We start from the raw sequence: 11,514 nt of genomic DNA on the forward strand, positions 1-11,514 counted from the left end.
CCAGCATGGTGTTCACACGCCTCAAACTTTCATGACATGGGTACTTCTGCATCGCTGCCAAGGTAGGTATGATCTCCTCCCTATTCATATATCTTTCCTGTCTCGTCTACCCATGTCCGTTGCGGTCTTGTGCCGCAACGCCGTTGTCCAGGTCCCACGAGCTATCCATTACGCCGTGTATCACCCCATTTATGCCCAGGTCTAGTGTGGAGCGAGCTTTTCCAAAACACAGTATCTCCAATCATCCGGCGCAGCTCTCTAGCGCGAAGGTACTGCCAATGGTGCCAGTATGGACTGTCGCGCCAAAACTCCTTGCCCTACCGCCACTATTCCTAGGCATTGCGTATTACGGCTGCTGCTCGGTTGCGGAGTCTGAAGCGCTCGCCCTGGTTTGAGTTGTCGCCGTAGTCGGCGTACTCAGATCGCGTCGAAGCCATGTGAAGTGCTCGCTGAAGCCTTTCGCGGAGGGAAGTCAGCCTTTTCAGCAACTTGATCTCGTCTTCGAGGTCCCAGTCGCGGTCTTCGGCCTCCAGGTTGAAAGTGGTCTATTGCGGAGGATTGGTTAGCTATGGTTTGCTAGGCTGAGCTGATGAGCCTTCAGATCCCGACTTACCTGAAGTTTCAAGGCAGCCCAAGCAAGCACCCCGTCTGCCGGAAAATATCCCCGTGTCTGGAAGAAGGCGGCTCGATCTCCCCAGTAGTTGGCCTTGCCGTCAAGGGCCACGACCTCGCGCCGTATATCTTCGCAACGGACCATCTGCGCCAGCTCAAATCTGCGCGTCTCGGCATGGAGCCACCTCGCCGCGTCCACCGCCATTTTTATCCTGAATGGAGGCATACCCGGTTGGTATGTACAAGTGTCGGCTTCGTGTACAGTCGCGGGGTCCTTGCTAGGACGGCGGTCTGTCGGGTAGCGAAAGATGTTAGTCGCGGATCCGCATTGGCTTCTGCTCGAGCGAGAAACTTACTATGAGCTTTGGATAGATATCCTCGCCAAGACACCAAAGTCTTGGCCAAATCGGAATGTGGTGGTGCGTGTATGTCGCAGGGCAGCGAGAGGGAGTTGCGCCTTGATAGAGGCATCGCCAAAACGACCTGACGCTATGACATTTCGACTGTACTCGTCAAAATCTTACGCACCTGTTACAGAAGGATCTTGCGTCTACGACGGATCGCACGGCGGAGAGAGTATGCCAGGGCCTGCGAAAGCGTCTCCCCAATTTGCACGTACGTACGTCACAATGCAGCTACTATTCGATGCTAAGGAGCCGTTTACCTCCGGACGAGACGCAAGAGAGCTGCAGTCCGAAGCACGCATGCCTTTTCCAATTTATTCCGTGGCGATGCGCCTGAAGCCGCTTTTCTTCTCATAACAACAATCTTACATGACGAAATCATAATTCACACCCGGTCGCGACTCTTCATCTCCTTGGCATCTTCTCTTCGTCTTACTCCTTTACTCCATCGCCCACGTGGCTCTACTTTCTCTCTGACTACTGCCTCGTTCTATCTCATATTTTCTCACATCGTTGGGGAAAGGCATCTCGTGGAAGAGGTGTACGAATTGCTGGCGAGCATAAACGGGCACGCAAGCTTGCAGAGCATCTGTCGTAGCGTAGAAGAGCTATAACCGTTGCAACCTCGGGGGTCACAGATGATGAGGAGGAGGATGCAGATGGATGTTTGGCGTGTTATTGATTCGAACACTAATAGAACTATCTTCACTGCTTCAGGACGTATATAAACATGGGAAGGTGATGCTGACTGCAATGAGTCTACCTAGGTAGTCACAGCGAACCAAAGTGTGCCAGTAGTACAGCTCAAAGGTTTCTACGGCCTGCACTCCTCGTCCGTGAACAGCGAAGACCCGCCCATGTTCTCGTCCATGTAGTGTCGGACGCTAATCGTAGAATCTAGCTTGTGATTGAGCAGCTGGTATCGCTTACCTATCAAGGCGTTAGCAAGAACATGAAGTTTTCGAGCGCGTAATTTAAGACGCTGCGCTAGGTGCTTCTGTATATCAAGGTTGTAGCGTGCTGTTGCCGATTTCCCAGTCTATATTGCTGACATGTGTGAACGAAGAATTGACGTACTAATCATACATCAGCGAAACATCTTGAATATATCAGTAGTACGAGACTAAACCGAGTCCAACCCGCTTGCCGCAGTCAACATATCCATCCTCAGTAGGAGACATACCGAGCTGTTCCTGGACCTTCTTGCGAGCGGCAGTGAAGATCACGAGCTTTTCGACCTACTTTCCAAGGTCGTAGTGCTTACCGACCGCCTGCTCTGACCAGTATTCCTGCAATGGTTCATTAGCGAAATGTCTATTCGGGGTGATGGGTACTGAATGGAAAGATGGCGGCTCGTCCCTCCAAGTACATATAAGCTGATTTTGAGCCTCCTGCCTGCGCATTCCATTTCGAACTGACTGGAAGAACTCTCGCTCTGTCCGATAGTGGAGGGCCTTGTTGTTGTAGGTTACGGTCTCGTGCTGCAGGTCGTCGCATAGACGCATCTTCGCGTGCTCTTGGCGCTGCTTCTCTTGCCAGAGTTTGCGGAGACGTTCTTCAGTATTGGTTGATGACATCGCGGTGAATCGTTTTCGACTTGACGGTAGGATAAGCGATAAGGTCGAGGGGCTACGGAAGGAGTCAGTAATGTGATCTCACGAAACTTGCCCCTGCAAAAATGACCTTGAATAACTTGTGGTTGTTCTAGCGACGCTCGTGAAGAACTAATTGAATCAATTGGAGGGTGGTGTGATCTTTGTTCAGAAACTAATCAAGAGCAATGAAAGATTGTAAATCTAGTCCAGCCGGATTCGTCTGAAGCTTTCACTGTCCCCGAGCACTGAAACTTTCGTCACAGCGCGGAGGCACCTACCTGTGACACGAAAAGTTACGATTGTAGCGGAGAGGTCTTGGGCGATTGCTTCGTGGTTTAAGGGAGGTTCCATAATGCGTGCACAACGGGGTAGCAACTCTTAAGCCGATGGCGCTGCGTTGACGATTTACCACTTTTTCGCTATTACTTTACGACTAGTAAGGCTTGTGGTCGCCACTTTACATTCGTATATAACGTCATCGTGCTCGAAAACGTTCTCCTGGAAGTACATGGACGCTGACATGTTGCGAACGCAGCGTGACTGAGGGCATGGCGGGATTATCATGGAAGCTAGCCCTGGAGAGCTGAGAGATGCGATCAGCGAAAAAGGAGCGCAGAAAGAACGGAACGTCTTCGATGTATTTTTGGCTATCTTGTATACCATAGGGATGCTCTGCGCAACAAGGTAAATGAGCCCACCTTGGCAGTCTCCATTAAGATGATCTGCAAGCGCAAGGAACATGCCGAGTCCTTTCCCGACCTACCACGTTGTCGCGCCAATATCAGCATGGCGTTTTGACTTGAACGGAGGATTCGATACAAGATATTTCGATAAATCGACGTAAAAGAACATGTGCACATGTCATGAAGCGTGGACGAACATCGCAGGATGGTGGTCGAGGAGCTTCCTGCGGTGAGTCACCGTAGCTCTGCTGGACGTCGCATGCCAGCCACAACGACTGCGACAGTACCATCCAACATTGACATGTCTAACCTGTCCTCTGAGGTTAGAATAAAGATACAGCTAAACATGGGCAGCAGGGCCGAATGCCAGTTGTCATGCGTGCCGATCCGTGGTAACTCTCGGCTCGTCGGGGGAATGGCGCGGGCGACACTAAGCCTGTTTCTCCACTAGCCCTTCTGCCATTGGGTGTCTTCGCACACATGCCACAGCGACCCTCTTTTAACCTCTCAACCCTAATCCCTCTGCACTGCGACCGACCGAAAGCGCCAATTACTAAAGCAGCTCTATGAGACCCTTCGTGCCCCGTCGCTGTGATGTTCATCGCACCCGTGCCCTCCTCCATCACCGCCTAGGACTTCCCAACGAACTCGTCCTCGACATTCTGGACAGGGCTCGTTACTGGGTCGAGCACGTCCATGAAAATGACAGGACTCTCGTGATTCTGGACGAAGAGTTCTCGGACAACTTCTCCGCTGCGTCTCCCCTCATGAGGATAATCTTTGACAAGTCCGAAACCACGCATCACGAAACGCCTAGCCTCAAAGAGATAGAGTTTCTGGTTGTCAGCCACGACCAGGGCTGGACAACAGAGGGTACGATTGGCACATACAACACCTCTTCGTGGTTCGAGGTCTCTATCGTGCGCCCGCAGTCTCCGCCCAGCGACATGGAAGATGAAATCGTCGCTGAAAACTTCGAGGACAATATGTACCCCCAAAGCAACATCCACAGCGCCATAGACAACATATGCGGTAACCTGGGCTTCAGCAATGTACCCCGCTCTCCATCGACCACGGAGCCACAGAGGCTACATTGCGACGAAATGCGAGCTATGACGTTTCTGCATGATGACCCGTCACGCCCGATGGGTATTGAAGGTCAACACGCTTGGTACCTGCAAGGCAACGAGGTCGCAAGAGCTACGTCTGTCTTTGATGGAGACTTCATTCGGCGATATCGCGTTATCTGGGGATGTAGAGAAAACCCAACATGGGAAGGCAACGAAGGCTCTGGACGTGGCGAGAACTTCATTGACTCTCTACAAGATGGCGATTGGATATGCGTATGGGCAAGAGCGAAGGTGAGCTCGTTTGTTTCAGTGATATTTGCATTGACTAATCTAAGAATCAGAGACGAGGATGGGAGAATCACGTCCATGGCATACGTGTCACCACGCGCTACACGGTATAGCCAGTACCACACACGCTCATGAAGTGTGCTTTGATGCATCTTCGTCCTACGCAATTGCCCGCGTACTGCAATTTCTTCACTAACAGCGGTCGCTGTGTTTGGTGCCACATGCATTAAAACGTTTGCCCGCTTATAGCTTGAAGTCTTCCTACATACCCTCATCGGAAGCATCGACCCCATGCGACAACGTTCCCTCTTATTCTCCAGAAGCGACAAGATGACCAGTAGCATCATTGATGCCAACTGGTCCTCCACGGACCTTAGCTCGAACTTTTGCTATGTGCTCAGCCTTCGCACGGGCCTGTTCGTCACCTGTCGCTTTCTGCTCCACTTTGAGGGTGCGAACAACAGCCGCCTTTTTCTCAAGGGCGGCTTGCTTGGCCGCCTCAATTTGGGCCTTCCGTTCCTTACGGGCTCCAGCTCTAGCCTTGGCTGCTTCGACCCGCTTTTCCTCGGCCCGTTTATGCTCGGCAGCGCGCGCGCCCACACGAGGGAATGGTGCGGGTGTTGGCGATGAATTAGGACGGGTATGTCGAGCAGCAACACCTGATTTATTCGATGACGATGTGCGTGCAGGAGCGGCTGACTTCGTTGGCGCACATGGTGTTTTCGGATGATGTTTCTTCGCGACTGGCGTTGTGGGCATCTCTGTTGTGCGCCTGTATGTTGAAGCTTTTGCTGGCAGCTCTTCATGCTCTCGCTCGCGAGAAATCAGCTCCTCCACGTATTCGTAAGTGACGGTAGCACATTGAGCCTTCATCACAGGATCGGCTGCGTTGTCGAGTCCGGCATCTTCCCAGATCTCCATCAGGCTCTTGAGCTCTGCTACACTCAGACATGACTCAGCCTCATGGCGTTTCTCGCGCAGCACTCGCCAGTATTCAATTTGCCCACGTACCCGAGCGCGCATCGAGTTCTTCTGCTCCTCTATCGTAGGCGCTGTTGTGCAGTCTTCCAATGTAGAGCGAGGAGGATGGTTGAAGGCAGACGCTTCGTCAATGACCTCGCCATCGTTCCTTGCAAGCTCAGCGTCGTAGACAGATCTCTCGCTCTGATTTTCTAATACGGCGAACGCCTCTTGGATTTTGTCAAATACAGCAGCACGCGCGACGCCCTCGGCAGCGGCCAGCAGCGAAGTCTCATCAGGACTGTACATCAGCGCCAGGGCTTTGTATGCTGCACGTATGACTTCCGGTGTTGCGGTCGGGGCCAGCCCAAGTGTTGCATAGTGTGTCTGAGTCTTCATATTGGGATTCATCTCCTGGTATATTCTATCGGTACAGGCATTTGGTGTCCATGCCGGTGTATCTGGAATTGTTTTCTCATGTCCTCACGCCACAGAGTGTGTAGACATTGTGTATCGACAACTCACCTGACACAGCGTTGCGATTGCTACTGACACATCCATGACAAGTCTCAGATACACAGCAAGACAAGAGATATCTGAAGAGGGGTAAAGGACGCTTTCAGAGAACAATCGGTCGCGATGCACCGACGAGACAGCACAAGACTGGGTTTGGGGAACATCAGACTTTGCCCAGTGCCTCCGGCTCAGCATTGCCGTGAGCTCACTGCGACCCATGGACGCCTCATGCATATCCTGCCCCACCCAGGCGCTGCTCATTGCGATTACGGACATGCAAGCAAGACACGGGAACTTTGTGCGCTGGAATGTCGACGCTGTTCGGCGGGCACGCGCAACTTAGGTAAAAGCGTGGAGGACGTTGGCAATCGCATGAGAAATATGGCGCAATTCGACGCGATCGCCATTTCCCATGGCTGCCAAAAAGGCAATTGTGGCAGTGGGGTGCGCTGCCTATAAGCGCATGCCGGTGGGCATTTGTGTGATTCTTATAGGGTGGCACACCATCGCGCCTGCAGGGAGCGAACGTCAACCCTCAACCCCCCCAAAGGGCCAGCGCGAAGCTCAACAACATTCCCCCGACCTCGAGGCTGACGATCAGAAAACAAACGACAAAAGGAAAAGACGCGATTGCGCGAGAACGCATGTTGCCGATGGAGAGTGATGTCGGAAACTTATCTTCAGCAAGCTTTTGGGCAGCCGACCTTCACCGACGTACATGCGAATGGGAATTCCTCTGGACGTGATTTCCTCGATATCCTCGACGCCGCCAATCTTTATCACAACCACGAATATGACGCCAGCGGACAACACCTACATTCACTGCAAATGCAGTCTCAGGATGGCATCGCGCAAACCCAGCAATTTGCGTATGCATTGCACAGCAGTGGTGTGTCGGCACCAGGTAAGCGCAACCCCTCTATTTATCTCCATCCCATCAACTTCATGTACATCATCCTCAACGAATTCCTTTTCCCTCTCATTAGGTCCTTTGCCTACGTATGGACGTTATTCCTGTGCCTCTGAGTTGCCAGGCCTGGATGACGTTTGTTCGGGATGGGATGGCGTGCTCTCGCTAGCTGCACGTGATCGAACGCGGCGACGGGACTTGCGACAACTGCATACCTGCCTAGGGAGGTGTATATGCAAGCTGTGCACAGACGCATGTTGTTGCGTCAATAGTTCGATCGATGAAATACCCAGCGTGCACCGCATCCTCTGGGCTGTTTTTCCGTTTGCCTCAGACAATGGTCACTAACGTCATACTAAGGCCTACCGTACACCTCCGAGGCGCCTGCAATGCCGACCATGACAGGACACATCCCGCAACACTACGAGCACGACAGTGCGCTTCAGATCGGCTTTGATGATCTCCAGGGATTCTCTCCCGTTACACAAAGCTTCAACATCAACGCTTATCGCACGCCATACCCAGACAGCATCGCAACATCTACATCATCCGCCACTTCACCCGAACGCACCAATGCAAGTCTCCTCACCGACCCGGTTGTTGTTGAAGCAGAAGAGGACAAGCGAAAGCGCAATCAAGCAGCTTCCGCACGCTTCCGGCAGAAGAAGAAGCAGCGCGAGCAGCAGCTCATGGAGACGAGTCAAAAGATGCAAGACCGGACTAAGAAGCTCGAAGCCGAAAACGATGGGCTGAAGAAGGAGAACATGTTTTTGAAGAAGTTGCTTGTCGAGAAGGTGGATCACATGAGCGACGAAGATCGGGAGCTGCTGAAGAAAGCCGCCGAAGGCGCGCTAGCTGGAGTAATTGGAAAGAAGTCTTGATTTGTTGATTTCCAGGAGTATTGGAGCGTTCTCGACGGATGGTGTTTTCTCACGTGGAACGATACACGGTGGATGTAACTGGAGGCATAAGGTGCAGTTCATATGTGATGTTACAGTGTCCATATGCCAACCTTTCACATTTTTTGGGGCGTTTGATCGCGCTATCAGAGCAGTAGGCGATTCTATCAAGGCTTATCGTACGTGCTCATTCGGAATACACGAGTTTACTCCATGGAGATGATTCCGTTTACGGCTCTTGGTACAAGAACTACGAATGCTCATAGGATGGGATGGCGTCTGGGTGAAAACCAATTGGAGGCAGACCCCAATCATCGCTCCACTGCGCATCATTCAACCCTTCCAATACGATCCGAATGTCTCCATCCATGAAAGCATCTCCCAATCTTTCATATCGAATCGCGCGCTCAGCGGGGTCTGGCCACGTGTTTGCCATTGTGAGTACCAACAAGCACGTGCTGTAGCTCTGCGTTGAATTGTTGAGCAATGTCGTTTTCAGCTTCCACCCCAGCCCACATACATTTGCTATGATCTGGATACGATCAGAGCAAACTTGGTTCTCACGGCTCTCCATCTTCACTTGTACAGTCTCGATAGCGCCGGGAATATTTGCGGATACCAACCCCGCGTGACCATGTCCCAAGAAGTACGACTTGAGTGCCGAGTTATCTATGCTCATCTGTTGGCATAGGTAGAAATGTGAGCTCAGCTCAAATCGGTATACAACAACATCTTTCTCAAGCGTTGGGACTGAATCCTCCACGAAGCCCTCGAGTGAACTCAACCTAAAATGATGCAATACCGGTGTAGGCAAAAGATATACGATGTTTGCAGCGCAGTGTTGTTCATGGAACGTCCTAGTACGGAATCGTGCTGTCAGTCTCAATGGAAGAGTTGTCTCGGAGAGAGCTCACCAGGATCGAGTGAACCATGGGTCATCAACCATCGACCGCACCATCCCTTTGGTAGTTTGCACTTCAGCGACAGTTTGCGACAAATCTTTCAGCGAACTCAAGCGACTTGGCAAATACATCCAACTATCTGAAACTTTGGACAGAACAGCTACGGTTATTCGACTGAAGCGGTATATCCGATGCATGTCTTGCAAATTTTCCTCCACGTCGTTCGAATCGTCTTGATCGATGCATTCTTGATCTATCCAGATACGCTCGAGCTTTTCAGATTTTGCATATTGTACGACGCGATGAAAGACGATTTGTGGGCACCTGAGTAGCCTAGCAGGTTTTTGCAAGTCGGCGCCATCCCATACACGGTATTCTGGGAGTTTTATTCCGTGAATAGGCTGTGAGTGAGTCCACACGTAAGACACCGTAATGTAGGGGTAACTGTTCAGGTCGGCTAATCGAATTTCGCGAGCGGGTGTGAGGATGTAATCAGATTCCGATCCACCTTGCGGATAAGGCTCTAGGAATCGAAGACGGAGTGGTCCTATTCCGTAGCTTTCGACAAGTGCGATGCGCTCGATGTTTTTGACTGCGTTGAGGAGCGCTTCTCTGTTTCCGTGGATCTGCCGAAATGTGAGTGTTCGGTCGTCTTGCATGACTATGGGTGAAGGCTAAACGAAATTGATTATGTTGTGGAATGTTGATGAAATCCATGAGGTGGCCTACTCAGCCTTGTAGGTTTGCGCAGGTGGTGGGCAATGTCAGCCGTTGTAGCGATTGGACGCCACATGTCCATCTCTAGCTATCAACAACAGCAACCATCACTCTTTGATCAAGAAGGAGATATTGCGCATCTATCTATAGTGTCAAACAATGATTCAGAAAGATAGCTACGTCGCTTTACTTTTCCTTGACTTCATAGTTCATCGGACGAAGATAAGCCCCGCATTCGCCTGCTTCTAACCTATTTCGGCTAGCGGCTTTGATTACTCACGAACGGACTTACGTGAGCTTCCCCCTCGCTCTTGCGAACACCCGAAGTGCGATCTGACAAGGCTGAGGAACAGTCATTGCAATCTTGTGTCCCCCTTACTCGGCCATCGTCTCTCAACTGTGGGGCTGACCAAGCTCGGTCTGCTCGCTCCTGGCCATCAGCGTGATGTTGTAATGCTTCAATGGAGTGGTATGAGAGTGAGTAGGTGGTGTCATGAGATGGTATATATGCAGTAAAGGTATGCCATGAACAGGAACATTATCAACGCATTTCCAAACGCATTCAACGCTCAACTTGACTATCGATTGTCCATCAAAACCTACTTCAATCACTACCAACCCCATTTTGTCTATCTACACTCATAATATCCAGTCTTCGAAATGGCAGCTACGATGCGCGGATGGCAATTCAAGTCGACATCTGGACCCATGGAGCAAAATCTCTCCATCCCTTCCTTGGGCCTTCCAATACCCACCATCAACAAAGACGAAGTGCTTGTCGAGAGCCATGCGACAGCGCTCAACCCCATCGATCACAAAATCCTCGAACTCGGGCTCATCACGCGCCTGGTCTTTTCTGGTTTGACACCTGGCTTGGATGTATACGGCCGTGTCGCGAAAGTCGGCAGTAACGTCACAAGCTTCCAGGAAGGCGACATTGTATACGGCGGTCTCGCTCCAGGAGGCAAACATGGCGCTCTAGCGGAATATGTGCCCGTGTCGCAAAATCTGCTGGCGAAAGTACCACAAGGCCTGAAAGGAGACGACATTGTATCTATGGCGAGTACGGGCATGACAGTATACGCAGGGCTGAAACCGTATGCTAAACCTGGCAATAAAGTCTTCATCAACGGTGGCTCGGGAGGAACTGGTGTCGCAGCAATCCAGATCGCCAAAATACTCGGCTATCACGTTACGGTGTCATGTTCAGCGGCGAACATCGACTTAGTCAAGAGCTTGGGAGCGGATACAGTACTGGACTACGCAACAACACCGATCGTTGAACAATTAAAAGACACCGGCGCCATGTTCGATCTCATATTAGACAATGTGGGGACACCGGCGAACCTATACCGTGCTTCGAGCGCGTTTTTGCGGCCAGAAGGCAAATTTGTTCAGGTTGGCCTTGGCATGAATCTGAGTGCCGCAATTCAGTTCTTTGGCAACAAATTGACTAGCTTCCTGGGCTGGGGGAAGAGAGAGTACATCTTCGTTGCCGGAAATGCGAGTACCGCTGTGTTCGAGCAGCTCGCGTCATGGATGGAGCAAGGCAAGCTTCGCGCGATTATTGATTCTACATGGGAATTTTCGGAGGTGCCGAAGGCATACGAAAGGCTGAAGACAGGAAGGGCAAAGGGTAAGGTTGTTGTGCATGTGAAGGACGGTTGAGAGAGATGGAGTTGTGATATCTTAGATTTCGTTCGAACGAACCATAGGGCCAGATCTTCCTTCCACTACTAGTACTTTTACCAATTTAATCATGTTAAGCTCTCTTATCTAAAGTTCCTGTGTCTTTGCAATAGCTTCATATCGCAGATTGATTGCTAGTCCCGACCCCAGTGGGAATCTGACTGTTACAAGGTAACAAGGAAAGACTCTCTCCTTGACAGGACGAGGGGTTGAAGGCCAACCGGGTCCACGTCGAAAGGAAATGATTACCGCGGGGCGCGGGGGATCAC

At 51.3% G+C, this 11,514-nt stretch overlaps 5 protein-coding genes across 5 annotated transcripts; 3 read left to right on the top strand and 2 right to left on the bottom strand.

Annotated features, from left to right (window-relative positions):
- Nucleotides 1-3,805: 3,805 nt before the first annotated feature.
- BKA58DRAFT_208974 (uncharacterized protein) lies at nucleotides 3,806-4,863 on the top strand. The gene is made up of 2 exons (XM_046166010.1): nucleotides 3,806-4,655; nucleotides 4,706-4,863. The coding sequence occupies exons 1-2, from the start codon at nucleotides 3,861-3,863 to the stop codon at nucleotides 4,763-4,765; spliced, it is 855 nt and encodes a 284-aa protein (XP_046023311.1). The 5' UTR covers nucleotides 3,806-3,860; the 3' UTR covers nucleotides 4,766-4,863.
- BKA58DRAFT_208956 (uncharacterized protein) lies at nucleotides 4,704-6,137 on the bottom strand. The gene has a single exon (XM_046166009.1). It carries the CDS (start codon nucleotides 6,021-6,023, stop codon nucleotides 4,962-4,964), a length of 1,062 nt encoding a protein of 353 aa, XP_046023312.1. The 5' UTR covers nucleotides 6,024-6,137; the 3' UTR covers nucleotides 4,704-4,961.
- Nucleotides 6,138-7,436: 1,299 nt separating this feature from the next.
- BKA58DRAFT_318594 (uncharacterized protein) lies at nucleotides 7,437-7,919 on the top strand (the record flags this gene model as incomplete). Its single annotated transcript, XM_046167679.1, has 1 exon — nucleotides 7,437-7,919. The coding sequence occupies one exon, from the start codon at nucleotides 7,437-7,439 to the stop codon at nucleotides 7,917-7,919; it is 483 nt and encodes a 160-aa protein (XP_046023313.1).
- Nucleotides 7,787-9,739, bottom strand: BKA58DRAFT_208986 (heterokaryon incompatibility protein-domain-containing protein). The gene is made up of 3 exons (XM_046166011.1): nucleotides 9,569-9,739; nucleotides 8,852-9,513; nucleotides 7,787-8,794 (listed from the first exon to the last, which is right to left on the bottom strand). Exons 2-3 carry the CDS (start codon nucleotides 9,496-9,498, stop codon nucleotides 8,188-8,190), a joined length of 1,254 nt encoding a protein of 417 aa, XP_046023314.1. The 5' UTR covers nucleotides 9,499-9,513; nucleotides 9,569-9,739; the 3' UTR covers nucleotides 7,787-8,187.
- Nucleotides 9,740-9,777: 38 nt separating this feature from the next.
- On the top strand, nucleotides 9,778-11,331 carry BKA58DRAFT_388405 (reticulon-4-interacting protein 1, mitochondrial precursor). The gene has a single exon (XM_046170646.1). It carries the CDS (start codon nucleotides 10,217-10,219, stop codon nucleotides 11,222-11,224), a length of 1,008 nt encoding a protein of 335 aa, XP_046023315.1. The 5' UTR covers nucleotides 9,778-10,216; the 3' UTR covers nucleotides 11,225-11,331.
- Nucleotides 11,332-11,514: the final 183 nt, after the last annotated feature.

This window comes from Alternaria rosae (genome assembly GCF_020736505.1).
Source record: "Alternaria rosae strain MPI-PUGE-AT-0040 chromosome Unknown BKA58scaffold_7, whole genome shotgun sequence".
NCBI lineage: Eukaryota > Fungi > Ascomycota > Dothideomycetes > Pleosporales > Pleosporaceae > Alternaria > Alternaria rosae.